This window comes from Nomascus leucogenys, chromosome 13 (assembly GCF_006542625.1).
Source record: "Nomascus leucogenys isolate Asia chromosome 13, Asia_NLE_v1, whole genome shotgun sequence".
Taxonomy (NCBI): domain Eukaryota; kingdom Metazoa; phylum Chordata; class Mammalia; order Primates; family Hylobatidae; genus Nomascus; species Nomascus leucogenys.
Window position 1 is genome coordinate 77,401,039 of NC_044393.1, and position 15,062 is coordinate 77,416,100.

Here is a 15,062-nt window from a genome sequence, read left to right on the forward strand (position 1 = left end):
AAAATTTAGCCAAGAATGGTGGCATGCACCTGTAGTCCCAGCTACTTGGGAGGGTGAGGCGGGAAAATCGCTTGAACCTGGGAGGTGGAGGTTGCAATGAGCTGAGACAGCGCCACTGCACTCCAGCCTGGGCAACAGAGTGAGACTCAGTCTCAAAAAAAAAAAAAAAAGAAGAAGAAGAAGAAACAGGGAAGCAGAATTCAGTAAGGGGGCAAGATAGAGGGGAGGGGAAGAAAAGCCCTACTTTAGATAGTCCGGGAAGAGCTCCAGGAGGAGGCGACAACTAGTGGAGATCTGAGTGACAAGTAAAAGATGCAAGGGAAAAACTCTCCAGGCAAAGGGAATGGATACAAAGGCTCTGAGGTGGTCAAGAGTCAAGAGATGGAAGCAAGGCCTGTGTAGCCAAAAGTGAATGAAGAAGAGAGTGGATAAAGACAAGCAGAGGTGATAGGGCTGGAGAGCCCAGGGAATCAAATGTTATAGAAGACAAGATTTCAATCAAAGTGAGATGTCAAACCCCTGGAGTTTTTCAGTAGGTATGAAGCCATCTTAAGGGGCAGACTTAATGAGGATCAAGTGTCCTCATTAAGGAGGACTTAGAGAGCTAGTGGGTACAATGAAAAACGAGGTGCTCTATGAGAGAAATGCAGGTCATCGCTAACCAGGCTAGTGTCTTTAGGCCACTGCAGGCCAATTCAACTGGAAATCCCCTCATTTGACAAACACATAAGTGCTGCTCTCTGCCAGGCCCCACCTCCCCCTATTCTTTTCCAAGTGTCTCCGCCTGTAGTGATTAGGTTAGAAAGCATTTCTCTCTGCTCTCACTTAGTCAGTTCCTGCAGTGTGTAAGACTACAGAGCTGAATTAGGAATGTTAAAGAATGTTCATACATAATAAAGGAGTCACACATATTAGAAATGACATTGTTACTAAAAAGCCACACACTATCTCATTTAGAGAATATGCTTAACAAAATATACATCTTAAAAATTCAGCACGCCAGAATGCTTTTTCAGGTGTTTCCATTTGAGAAATAAAGAATAAAAATTGGTAATAATTATAGACACAACTTCATACAATAATCTGGATAATATGCAAGAAGCATCATGATGTCTTTCAGATATTTCTCTTTGTGGCTAACGAACCACACATCAAAGGATGGACCAAAGTTCAGATGTAAACAGTCCAGGGCACCTCCCAGCACAGTGGCAGTGCCCTCGGGGATTTTCTTTCCCTCAGTGAGAGACATGGGGGATGGGGAGGAGCCTAGGAGTGTCACCAGCAGTACACAACCCAGCTTCTTACCCAGCCCACTGGCATCATCAACTATCAAACCATTTGCTCCTCTTTGCAAGAGGTGCTCCTTTTGAAGGTCCCAATAATTTCTGCTTATATTGTTCGACCAGCTGGTTGAAACGGGTTTCCGTCTTATTTCCCTTAGCTTTTTTCCTAGATACCTACAAATGAAAGGATTAGAAACATAATATAATCGATTTCAAAGACTATATATCACTTTACCCTCAGGACACCCAAGAGAGAAAGTAAGTGGGACAGAGATCATATCTACCAGAAAGAGGTAGGCTTCTAGAGAGAGACCCTTAGAGAGAAAGGCTCAAACAGAATCATCCACTGGTAAGAAATTAGACCAAGAGTGAGTGCACAGGGAGCAGAGCCTGACTAACCTCCCTGTCTGTTGGGGGTTCAGGGGCCTCTCTTACTCTAGCTCCCAAAGGCTCACTTTAGTCTCAAAGCAGATGAGCCAGCACAGAGTCCGGCCATTCTTGCTTGCCCGTTCCCTCCCCAAGAACACTGCTCAAGGGATTTCAGAGATCTCTATAATATAGTATGGTATAGGTCAGAAACTTCCCAGACACAGATTTCTTGAGTAGGATGGGAAGCTAATGCTGCTTTTACCCTTAAAGGAAAGAGACTAGGGAAGGGGAGAAGCAAGCTTGCCTTCAAGTGTTCAAGAATGTAGGACCACCGTTTTCTACTAAAAGGAACTAGGGCTCCTTGGGAAAATGGCTAATGTCAGGACTGGGGAAGAGGTACTTGAGCTGAGCCTGGGACATCCTGCACTAGAAAGCAAGGATACTACCAGACAAATAGGCCACATCAGAAAGACTCAGAAGCCAACCTGCAGGGGTTTCTGCCAGCCTTAGACAGAGTAAGAATAATGACAGTATTTGAAACATATCAAGCATATGAAAGCTCAGGATTTCATAATACTAAAAAATGAGCCAGTATGGCAACAGCTCATTACTCTGAAAACTAATACAGAGAGAAAAAAAAAAATCAAGCATTTGTCCTGTCTTTCCTACATAAATGATATTTTGTGGTAACCAAATAATTGACAAAGGAAGATTTTTCTTTCTAGAGTTCTAATTAAAAATGCAAAAGGATAGAAGTTTAAATAATCAGCATTCTGTAACCCATAATGAAATAATGGATCTGGTAACACTCATCAATAATTGCTAAGGCCATTATATGAAAGGCTAATTGGGGACTTCATCAATGGAGGGATAAGGCAGATAATCCTCAAATCTACTGATCAATCTCAGAATCACTAAAAATGGGCAACCAGGTAGTATGTGCCTCAGGTGATATAAGGAAACACACACACCACCTATGAAATACTCTCTTCAAGAAAACTGAACTTGAGGCCAAGCACGGTGGCTTACGGATGTAATCCCAGCACTTTGGGAGGCCGAGGCAGGCGAATCACCTGAGGTCAAGAGTTCTAGGCCAGCCTGGCCAATATGGTGAAACCCTATCTCTACTAAAAATACAAAATTAGCTGGGCATGGTGGCACGTGCCTGTAATCCCAGCTACTTGGGAGGCTACTCTGGGAGGCAGAGGTTGCAGTGAGCCCAGATTGCACCATTGCACTCCAGCCTAGGCAACAAGAGCAAAACTCCATCTCAAAAAAATTAAAAAAAAAAAAAAAAAAAAAGAAAACTGAACTTGATCAAGCTACCAGACTGAACTACCAGGTGACAGGCAATATGGGGGGTGTCACAGAAACAAGTTAAATGACACCACAAGGAAGCAAATGGCTAAATTAAAAATGTAACACAGATGACCTGGTTTCTCCAATAAATGAATAGTATGGAAAAAAGGGTGGTAAGGAAGAATGGATATTAGTGAAGAAAAAAATGATTTAAGAAATTAAAAACCCAAGTATAATGAGTGGACTTTGGATCCCGACTCATACTAACCAAATATAAAAAAATTTTTTTCAGGCAATTGGGGGAATTTTAATATGGCTTTAATGTATCATTTGTGTAGTAGATGATAAAGGGCTTATTAGTTTCATTAGATATTATAATGGCATAAGGTGTGTGTGTTTAAGGCCTGATCAGTTAGAGATGCACTCTGAGGTTTTACTGAGCAATATGTTTCATTTTCATATGAGACACATTTACATGTGAAATGGGCTTTGCTTTAATATACTCTAGTGGGGAAAGCATGTTATAGGGAATATGTAAAACAAGGAGACTGCTGAAACACAGGAACAGATACATGGAGGTTCACTTTACTTTTTTCTCTCCACTTTTATGATTGTATAGCTCAACATTCTCTAAAAAGTTACCATCCTACACAAAAGTCTTTCTTTTTTTCTTTTTTGCTCAACTAACCGAGGTACAAACATGGCTACGACCTGGCAGAACTATGCCATACCAAAGCTGTACGTCCTGCAGAACTCACCTGCTCGGAAGATAATTGCTGTTTCTCCTGCTTCCACTGGTTTATCTGGGGCTTTGGTTTTTTGGGATGGACGGGCTTCACTTTGCCTTTGTCCCGCAACCTGAAATAACATGGCTGTCACCTTGAATCCTTCTTCTAATTTGACACCTCTAGGTTCTCTTAGCTCAAGAGATAAAATTCCTCTTTGTACACTGGCCCTTCCCAAGCCCATGATAAGTTAAGTCATTCTAAAAAGGGATACTGCAACAGACCCTCTGAAAGCTCAACATTTGTGTACTTAGGACTGCTTGATGCCAGGAGTTTGAGACCAGCCTAGGCAACATAGCAACCCCCTGTCTCTACTAAAATGAAATTAAAGAGTCCCAGCTACTCAGGAGGCTGAGGCAGGTGGATTGAGTCCAGGAGTTGAGGTTACAGTGCGCTATGATCATGCCACTGCACTATAGCCTGGACAACAGAGCAAGACCCTGTGACATGGTTTGGATCTGTGTCCTTGCCCAAATCTCATGTTGAATTGTAATCCCCAGTGTTGGAGGCTGGGCCTGGTGGGAGGTGACTGGATCATGGGGATGACTCCTTCATGAATGGTTTAGCACCATCCCCTCAGTGCTGTTCTCATGACGGTGAATGAGTTACCACAAGATCTGGTTGTTTAAAACACTCCTTCCCCCTGCTCCTGGCCATGTGATGTGCCAGCTCCCACTTCACCTTCCACTATGATTAAGTTTCCTGAGGCCTCCCTAGAAGATGAGCAGCTGCTGTCATGCTTCCTGTACAGCCTGTGGAACCATGAGCCAATTAAGCCTCTTTTCTTTATAAATTACCCAGTCTCAGGTATTTTTTTTTTTTTTTTTTTTTTTTTGAGATGGAGTCTTGCTCTGTAGCCCAGGCTCGAGTACAGTGGCGCAATCTCGGCTCACTGCAAGCTCTGCCTCCCAGGTTCAGGCCATTCTCCTGCCTCAGCCTCCCGAGTAGCTGGGACTACAGGCGCCTGCCACCACGCCCGGCTCATTTTTTGTACTTTTAGTAGAAACGGGGTTTCACCGTGTTAGCCATGATGGTCTCGATCTCCTGACCTCATGATCCGCCTGCCTCGGCCTCCCAAAGTGCTAGGATTACAGGCGTGAGCCACCGCACCCGGCCTCAGGTATTTCTTTATAGCACTGGAAGAACTGAGTAATACACTGTCTCTAAAAATAAAATAAATAAATAAATAAATAAATAAACAAACAAACAAACCCCATGGATATCTCAAAAACCTTCATTTATTTAACAAATATTTTGTAAAGATTTATTTTTGTAGAGCACTAATCTGCTGCCCCAAACAGAAACTACAACTGAACCTCAAGTATATGGTCTCAGGTAGCAGAGATGGCCATCTGGACAAGAGGAAGCTCTTCAAAAGAGGAGAAAAGGGGCACAAAAGCCTGCCCTAGGAGGCCCCTCTGCCATTGATCTAAGAGTGACATCTCTGATGGTGTTGAAGACTCGCGTGTTAACCCCGTGTGTGGGACTACATAGCACCAAGCATCCTTTTCAACGAAACAAATGCCACAAAGAGAAAATAACTCAGCAAAAACAAACCCGCTTAGAACCCACCCACTGTTCTATGCTACCGCCCTCCTGCATCTCACCTGATTTTGGGGCCTCGGTGTGAGGGGAGCGCCAGGACCTTTCTTCTCTTCTTTCCATCAGGCAGCTCCACCTGCTCCACTTCAGCCTTGGTCTGGAACCCGGTCCATGAGGTAGAGCCCGCCTTTCCTTTCTGCTCTGGGGGCACCTTGCTTTGTTCCTCTGTGTGGTGTTGAGCTGCCTTCTGTTGCTGGTCTTTTGCAGGCTCTGGGTGCCCCTTCTGAGGCTCACCAGTTGCAGGCTTGGATCTCATTTTTTGCTGCATAAAACAAGAAAATGTCATCTGGCTTCTGGATGAGCTTTGTTTGCTGCAAATACTCAGCAGAAGATGAGCTTTATGTGAGCTAGATGAAAGAAGAGGAATTCTTCCCCCACACAACTGGTAACTAGAGGAAAGTGAATACATGTAGTTCACAAGCCCTGCCATAGTAACAGATGGTTACTGGGTGGGGGGCACAAAATAACCATTCCCCTTCCCATAACACAGAAATAAGGGAGAGTGCATGCCCAAAATTCAAAAGCCAGTAGGTGGGACAATTATCAAAGGTGTAACCTATGTAGAAGGAGAATACAAGAAGAAAGCAAGCAACAGAAAAGATAATGAAGTAATAAGGGCTGGGAATTTTTCAAAACTAATGACAGTCACTAAACCACAGATCTAGGAACTCAGAGAAGACCAAATAAGATAAATACTAAACAATTTACAACTAGTCATATCATAGACAAACTGCAGAAAATCAAAGATAAAATCTTGAAAGAAGCCAGACAGGGGAAAAATTTTACCTACAGAGGAACAAGGATGAGATTACATCAAATCTCTCTTTTGTTTTTAATAGGCACCCTCCCAAACCAGAGTAGGTTGAGAGAGATTTCCAAGACTTCTCTTCAGAAACCATGTAAGCAAGAAGGGAGTGAAGTGAGATATTTAATATCTAAATTTTTAAAAGAAAAATCACCAACCTACAATCCTGTATCCGATAAACTTATCCTTCAAAAGTGAAGGAAAAGACTTACGCAGACAAAAGAAAATGGAGGGAATTTGTTGCCAGTAGACCCGTCTGCAAGAAATACGAAATAAATCTCTTCAGAGAGAAGAAAAATGACATAGGTCAGAAACTCAGATCATTTTCAAGAAAGGAAGAACATCAGGAATGGAATAAATGAAGTGAAGACAACAAGGAAAAGATGCTGTGGGAAGGAAGGCATCAAGGAAGTTATAGAAGCATTTGCACTGAAGTGGAAGAAACAGAAGATTCAAGTGAAATTCATGTAATGATAAGTGTGTGTTGTTCTTCCCTTTCACCTTAGAAATCTAGATAGGTACAATAATACAATGAACATTTATTATATGCCTAGTGTGTGTCAGTCTGTTTCCAGGATACAAAAAAATAGTGTCTACCCTTCAGGACTCACAGCCAGGTGGAGATAAGAGATGCATACACAAATAAACCAAAGTAAAAAAAACCACACAGCTTAAGGAAGTTCATGAAAATCAAGTAAAGAGGGCTTTATATCTTTTGAGAGAGGTGGAGGAATGCAACTTGAAAGAGATCATTTGATCTGCATATGCAAAGTGAGTAGAGGCATTTTTACACAGAAAGAACAGTATGACTATAAATCCAGGCAACAAATAAAGTAATTTGGATGTTAAAAAACAAACAAGGCCGGGCTCAGTGATTCACGCCTGTAATCTCAGCACTTTGGAAGGCTAAGGCAGGCGGATCACTTGAAGTCAGGAGTTCGAGACCAGCCTGGCCAACGTGGTGAAACTCTGTCTCTACTAAAAAAATACAAAAATTAGCTGGACATGGTGGTGTGCACCTGTAGTCCCAGCTACTCGGGAGGCTGAGGCAGGAGAATCACGTGAACCCAGAAGGTGGAGGTTGCAGTGAACTGAGATTGCGCCACTGCACTCCAACCTGAGCAACACAGCAAGACTCCATCTCAAACAGACAAACAAAACTGGTAGCTTCAGAATCACCTCTGAAACAATGGCTAACAGGAATAAACAATTCTATTATCTGGGGAACAAAGTTGCCTTGAACAATAACCAGATCCCAGATTTTCCAACCTAGGGCCATTGCATTAACCACCAGAATGGCTCATCTGTTGGTAATCCTCTTGGTATACACCACAAAGACTACAAATGTTTGCTGTATATGCAAGTGAATTTTGCTGTGCAATATCAATGAGAGCTCTAAGAATGACAGAGTCAAGAATAATCTGGCCCTGTATGTCCTGGGGGAAGATGGGTAAGAGAATGAGTACTGACTGTGTGCTGACCATGCAGTATGCCAGACGATGGACATGTATTATCTCATTTAGTCCTCAGCAATCATGTGAGGCAGACGTTGTCCACCCATTTTACAAACTGAAGTTCACAGCAGTAATAACTGCAAAGGAACATGCAGCAAAAAGGGCAGAGCCAGAGTATTAGCATGAGTACACCTATTCCTAAAGTCCCTGCTCCACCTTCTATACCACACCAGATTAAAAACAGTACTAAAACTATCAGGCTTCACACTTCTGGAGCCAACTAATAAAATATGGAAGAGATAACTGAAATCTACAGGTAATGGGAAACCTTAACCTCAACCATTAATTTTGGCACGTACTATCACCAAACACTGTAAAGAACGGCTGACTGGAAATAACATTGGTCTGCTTCCTCTCTCCTTCCTTTCCCTTCTGCTGTAGAGCTATCAGACATGGCCCAGCAGATAAGAAGATGGCCTGGAGAGGCTTAGGGAACTGGGAGTAAAGGGAACTGGGAGCAAAAAAACCTAATTGAGGGGAGAACTACTCCAAGAGGACAGAAGCACAAATTGAACAAAATAGAAGAGTTTATGTCCTTAAAAATATGGACCATTTAATTTCTGTACCAAGCTGCGTTGGATCCTTAATTCCTTCATTTTAAGTTTTCTTCGATCTTCTAAAGAGAACTCCACTATTGGTCTCTGTCAGAGGGAGAGAGAATGCCAGTCATTAGATTTCTTAATCTGTGCATGCAATGAGCTGAGCTTTTCCCCTTCACACATCCTCCCCCAACCCACCTTTTTTTTTTTGTCCACTTGCCACTCTTTCCCACCCCTCAAATGTCAGAGGACACTAGGCATAAAGGAGAAGGCTGGTTTCCTGCAAGTGGTCCTAAAGGAACAAGTCTCCCCAGAGGACAAGGCCTACCTTCAGAGGCCCAAAGATTTCTGGATTGTTGTTGATGAGGCGGAGGGCTTTCAGGGCATGCTCGTGCTCTTGGAACTCTGCAAAGGCGTAGCCCAGGGACTGACCCTTCATGTTCCCATGAACTCCTTTGAGGTCTCGCATCACTCTACACTATGAGTAGAGCAAGAAAAAAATCAGTTAATTACAGAATGAGACTTGCCTGACATGAACTGCTTTAATAGAGTCAATAAGAAATCAGGCTATTGGGTGGGCATGGTGGTTCATGCCTGTAATCCTAGCACCTTGGGAGGCTGAGACAGGAGGATTGCTTGAGGCCAGGAGTTTGAGACCAGCCTGGGCAACATGGCAAAACCTTGTCTCTACAAAAAATACAAAAAATTAGCCAGTGTGGTGGCACCTCAGCTACTCAAGAGGCTGAAGCAGGAGGATCACCTGAGCCTGGGGAGGTTGAAGTTGCAGTGAGCCATGATGGCACCACTGCACTCCAGCCTGGGCAAGAGTGAGACCCTGTCTCAAAAAAAAAAAAAAAAAAAAAAAAATCAGGTTATTGAAACATAATCTTCATTTATACCACCATCACAAAAATCACACTGGAATAACACTTATGTGTGTCCATCTTATTAGAATTTACCTACTAAGACTATAAAACAGATTAAAATTATATTTTCTTGCTTTCTACTAGTTTATAGACATCAACAAAGACCTAAAAAAAAGCACATAAACAAAACTTCCTAAAGAAAATTTATAAAGCAGTTTGGATGTTAAAAAACAAACACAATACAAACACAACCGTTCATGATACATACAAATTGAGAGGTACATGGTATTTTAAGCGTGAAACAAGTTGTTGCCGAGGATGGAGTACTGTCCATAGATCTTACAACTGAAAAAAGCCCTCAGGAAGGAAATTATTGAAGAAGGGAAGGAGGAAGGCCTGATGGCTTTAAATAAGAAAGACATTTCAAGCATAGGAAAAAGTCTCTCCAACATACAGGCTCAGAAATACAGGAAGAAGTTTCAGCTCTCTTTGCTTGCAGCTAAGATCCTCTCTAGTGTGGTTTTCCCTTAAATCCTTAAGCCAGATGTAGTAAACATCTGGGGCACCAAAGTATGGTAGGATTTTTTGAGAAAATTGATCATTTACATGCCATTACTACCAAAGCTGTCGTTCTCATGTAATGGAGACGGCTAAGTATTGGGGACACATGGATGCCACATTTAGTTTATGTCCAGTGTCCACTCTGTGCCTAGAACTGTCATATACTGTAAGGGAATCAAGAGAAGCATATAATGAAGACCCTGTTCTCAAGATGCTTACCATCTTACTGAGACACTATACGTACACATAGGAAAGAATTAAGAGGAAAATTCAACATAATGCAAAATATTCTAGAATAAACATAAATTTCTCTAAATTACGACACGTGTTAAATGTGCAGACACTAAGTATTCGGATGATATGAGAAATTACACAACTGTCCCTCCCCTATAACCAGTAACACCGAGCAGTTTTACTAACTGTGGTGTCAGATATGTGCTGATATATTCACATTCTCTCACGTAATCTCCCAAATACCAACCCATACATTTTGAAGAGGTTTTCAGGGATTAGGAAAACAGTTTATGGTGGTGAAACAGAGCAAAGCAGACCCAAAATACTGGCAATGGTACTTTTAAAATAAATATTGACCAAGAGATGACTATGTACCAGGTACTACACCAAGGATTGCGGATAACAAGATAATGCTTGCCTCAAAAACTCAGTCTAGTGGGGAGAAGTGACTGACAGACAGTTTGAGGCCAGGGTAATAGTAAGCAGTATGACAAGAGATACGCAAAGCCAGGCCCAGTGGTTCACACTTATAATTCCAGCACTGTGGGAGGCCGAAGCAGGGGGATCGTCTGAGCTCGGGAATTTGTGACCAGCCTGGGCAAAATGGCAAAACCCTGTCTCTACCAAAAACATAAGAAATTAGTCAAGCATGGGCTGGGCGTGGTGGCTCACGCCTGTAATCCCAGCACTTTGGAGGCCGAGGCAGGTGGATTACTTGAGGTCAAGAGATCGAGACCATCTTGGCAAACATGGTGAAACCCCGTCTCTACTAAAAATACAAAAATTAGCTGGGTGTGGTGGTGCGTGCCTGTAGTCCCAGCTACTCGGGAGGCTGAGACAGGAGAATTGCTTGAACCCGGGAGGCAGAGGTTGCACTGAGCCAAGATCATGCCACTGCACTCCAGCTTAACGACAGAGTGAGACTTCGTCTCAAAAAAAAAAAAAAAAAAAAAAAAGAAAGAAAGAAAGAAAGAAATGAGCCAGGCATGGTGGTGTGTAACTATAGTCCCAACTACTTGGGAGGCTGAGGTGGGAGGATTGCTTGACCTTGGGAGGAGGAGGTTGCATTGACCTGAGATGGCACCACTGCACTCCAGCCTGTGACAGAGCAAGACCGCATCTTTAAAAAAAAAAAAAAGAAAGAAAGAAAGAAAGAAAAGAGAAATATGCAAAAGGGAATGTGGAGGCAGAGAGGTTCTGTACTCACACAGAATCTAACCAAGTTGGTGTGAACCCAGTGTTTTTCTAATTCAACTGCTGAACATCTACATGGCTTCCTGTGTTGACCACAGGGCATAGGGGACTCTGACCATAGGGTAAGAATCTAACTAGGGGTAAAATACTCTTCCAAAAAGCAAAGCAGATTATTTTCTCTGCAAGAAAATTCACATGATAGCACAAAGTATAATGCTAAGCACACAACAGGCATTTAATAAATGCTTGCTAAATTAATTCATGCAGACAGACTTCCTTGCATTCTGCTGTAATTCAGTCAGATGTAAAAGACAATTCTTAGAAGATAAAGAACAAAACCAAGAAACTGCTAAACTCAGCCATGCATGCTGACAACATGTCCAGAAGAAAGTCTGTTGATGGCCCGGCACAGTGGCTCAGGCCTGTAATCTTAGCACTTTGGGAGGCCGAGATGGGCAGATCACTTGAGGTCAGGAGTTCGAGACCAGCCTGGCCAACATGGTGAAATCCCTTCTCTACTAAAAACACAACAATTAGCCAGGCGTGGTGGCGCACGCCTATAGTCCCAGCTATTCGAGGGGCTGAGGCAGGAGAACTGCTTGAGCCCAGGAGGAGGAGGTTGCAGTGAGTCAAGATTGCACCACTGCACTCCAGCCTGGGCGACAGAGTGAGACTTCGTCTCAAAACAAACAAAATCTGGCACTACAGCCTGAGGGAAATGCTTGATCTGACCCAAGATCAGAATGAAAGTTCCAAATGGACAGGGCCACGTCTCACCTCCTTGATGCGCACCCCTTTCTCTCCACTAGTAGCACTCAGCAGCAGCTTTCTGAGCTGTTTGTCATCTACAGCCTTTGGGAGATTGTGCAGGCAGAGCCTGGTTCGGGAGACAAAGATATTCTGGTCCTTGAGTTTCTGATGCTTCAGCAGCTCAAACTGAAAGAACAACCAATGGTTAACAGTACAACCCACTCTTTTTAAGAAGTAGGCTCATAATTCTCCAAAAGGAAAGAATTATGATCCCCATCCCATAACCACACATATAGAAAACGGACGGAAACTGCTCACAACGCAGCTTTACAATGCCTAGTATAGGGAAAGAAAAGTCCAAGGGAACAAGATGGTGGGTAGGTAATAGTAAAATCATAGGCTCTGGAGACCCACCCCTAACTGGACAAATGACATAAAATTTTAGAGCCTCAATTTTTCATCTATAAAATGAAACAGTAGATCAAAGTCTGTGAGCACTGAGGTGAGGCCAAAATGAGATAATATAAGGCTGGGCAAGGTGGCTCATGCCTGTAATCCGAGCACTTTGGGAGGCCAAGGCAGGCAGATCACCCGAGGTCACGAGTTCAAGATCAGCCTGGCCAACATGGTGAAACCCTGTCTCTACTAAAAATACAAAAATTAGCCAGGCATGGTAGTGCATGCCTGTAATCCCAGCTACTCGGGAGGCTGAGGCAGGAGAAGTGCTTGAACCTGGGAGGCAGAGGTTGCGGTGAGCCAAGATCGTGCCATTGCACTCCAGCCTGGGCAACAAGAGTGAAACTCGGCCAAAAAAAAAAAAAAAAAAAAAAAAAAAAATCCCTAGCTCAAAATGTAGCCCAGAACAACAAATAATACTGTGGTTAACATCTATGCCCAGTCCTCATCTACCCACCAACTCAACTGATTATCTAATCCTTCCAAAAGGAAATGGAACTTACTCAAAGAATACTTGACAGAATGCTGTCTTGTCTCAACTCTGCCACCCTGAGGCAAAGGAATATCAATGACCACAGAACCATATTTTGCTCTTAGAGCAATACCCTCAAATATGCTGCCACAAAACCCCAGTTCCTGCGTGATCTGTCTAAAATGAAATGAAAGATGACATTCTTCTCCCATTTAGTTTTTTTTAAACCAAGTTGGTAGAAAAAAGTTTTCAATTAAAGTTTTTCTTTTGTCAAGTCTTCTCAGTCTTGCTGCTTCTTGTTTGGTAAAAGTACCAACAAATCACAAAATAAACAAATCCCCTGGAAAATGACTATTAAAGGAACAGCTGAAAAGGCTATCATGTTTAAGTTCAATAGACTATTTTTCTGTCAGGAAAAGCTGTGCCTGCTGTGAATTTATAATGCATACCTATCACTGAATGAGCTTTTTGCTAACAAAATTAGTTTTAAATTAAATATGTCATTATTGCACTGTGGTCAGACAAGGGTATATAAGGCCCTTATAAAATTGAGGCTTTAAAATTTTATGTAATTTCTCCAGTTAGGGATGGGTCTCCAGAGCCTATGATTTCCAGGTGTTCACTACCAGAAAAGTTGAAAACACTAGTGCAGAACCTGTACACACTGAAAAAAAGACACACTGCCTCCTGCTGTCATTACACTCTCACCCCTGTTCCTCATCTGCATGTTAAGGTTCCATAGCTAATTCTATCATGCATCTTTACCATTCTAGGCTGGCTTGGCTTTTTGAAAGTAAGTTATATGAGAAAAAGTAAAAATTACTGGGAACATTACCAAGCAGCAAAGGAATATAACGGTTACCGGTTAACATCGGAAACGTCCATAAGATGGAGTTTTTCTAAAATGATTTTATAATCTGGAGATACCAACTCCTCCCAACTGACAGCTACCCCTTTCAAGAGCCATATCTTCTTCCTTCTCTAATAACTCCAGCCCATTCTGATCTTCCCCTTTTATGTTATTCTGTGTTTATACTGACACCTAGTTACACGTAGCAATAGCCTCTGACTGTCTACTGCATGATGTAGCAGCATGTGTTCAGCAAACATTTACTGCCAAGCACTAGGGAAACAAATAATAAGGCACAGTTCTTTTATACTGGCATAGAAAGCAGATAGAATACTATGTATAATGTTGGGTTACTTGCTGTTTCACCTATGTGCTTTTCTCTCTAACAGGGCAATAAGTATGGTCTGTGACCATACTTGGCTCTTTGATGAGCACATCTGGCATTCGATAACTATTTTTGATTGATTTATAGGCCACGCAGAACCTGAAGGTCAATGCCTAATCTACTCACCCGTTCTCTTTTGGCCATATCAGCAGCACTCACACCCTCTGCAGCCTTCGTCCCAGCACGAATCACTGCAGAAAGAGGGAAAAAGGCCAAGATATCAACAAGGGAATTTTCACTGAGCAACAAGAGGAATGTGAATTGAATGATGCAAACTCTTTGTACAGGGCCCAGAGGACTATGTTGGCCAGGACACGGTGGCATTTGGTTAGGTCCAGAAATAGGCTACAGGGCTAAGTTCTGGGCTCAGAGCTGCTCTCAAGGACTAAAACTCTGAACATTTTGTGATTTTATTCCTCTTCTCCTTCTCTCCCCTCAAAGAATCTTCACGTACATGCCCAAAGTCAGAAGGAAAGGCCTGGAAGAAGTATGGAACATAAGTACATTTTAGGCATTTAGAATGCAAAATGTTCCACCTATAATCTGCCCTTGGAACTTAACTTTGCTGTTCCTTATATACTTGAGGTCCATTACTAAGCAATGAGATAAGCCAGCCGAAAACAGTTATGTTGCCATAGAGGGCTGGTGTCGAAGGCTAAAGGACATTACTAGTACAGGCTGTGAAGCTATGGAGGAGGTGAGCTGATAAATGCGTGTGACCTGGAAGAAAGAACTTTTTTTTAAATTTAAAGCTAATTTTTTTGTCTTTCTGACACTAAAGGAAAGTACTGGGTGCACATTTTAAATCCATGAATAATCCAAAAGAGTAATTTTAGTCATAATGAAAACCTCTTATTAGAAATGATGACAAGAAGCAAAGGTATTTTGAGTTCTTCCTCCCTCTTTGCCTTGCCAATCCTCTATTGAAAAAGACTAAAGGGAACCAGGCAGAAAAGATAATGGGACAGTTAATCCACAAAAATGAGTGAAGGTTTACTAACAGAGAGCCACATTTATTAAAGTGGAATGATCATATAACACTCTTAAAAAGAACATTTGGGTTTTTAATTTGAAACATGCTCCCAAACATACTATTGC

General features: G+C 42.3%; 1 protein-coding gene across 1 annotated transcript in view; it reads right to left on the bottom strand.

Annotated features, from left to right (window-relative positions):
- Positions 1-902: 902 nt before the first annotated feature.
- RBM28 (RNA binding motif protein 28) overlaps positions 903-15,062 on the bottom strand; it is a 30,666-nt gene continuing 16,506 nt past the window's right edge. The window contains exons 13-19 of the mRNA XM_003261292.4: positions 14,091-14,155; positions 11,829-11,987; positions 8,525-8,674; positions 8,224-8,298; positions 5,344-5,600; positions 3,710-3,809; positions 903-1,457 (exon numbers count right to left, since the gene is read on the bottom strand). Coding sequence (XP_003261340.2) covers positions 1,323-1,457; positions 3,710-3,809; positions 5,344-5,600; positions 8,224-8,298; positions 8,525-8,674; positions 11,829-11,987; positions 14,091-14,155 — 941 coding nt within the window. The 3' untranslated portion in view covers positions 903-1,322. The remainder of the gene's footprint in view (positions 1,458-3,709; positions 3,810-5,343; positions 5,601-8,223; positions 8,299-8,524; positions 8,675-11,828; positions 11,988-14,090; positions 14,156-15,062) is intronic.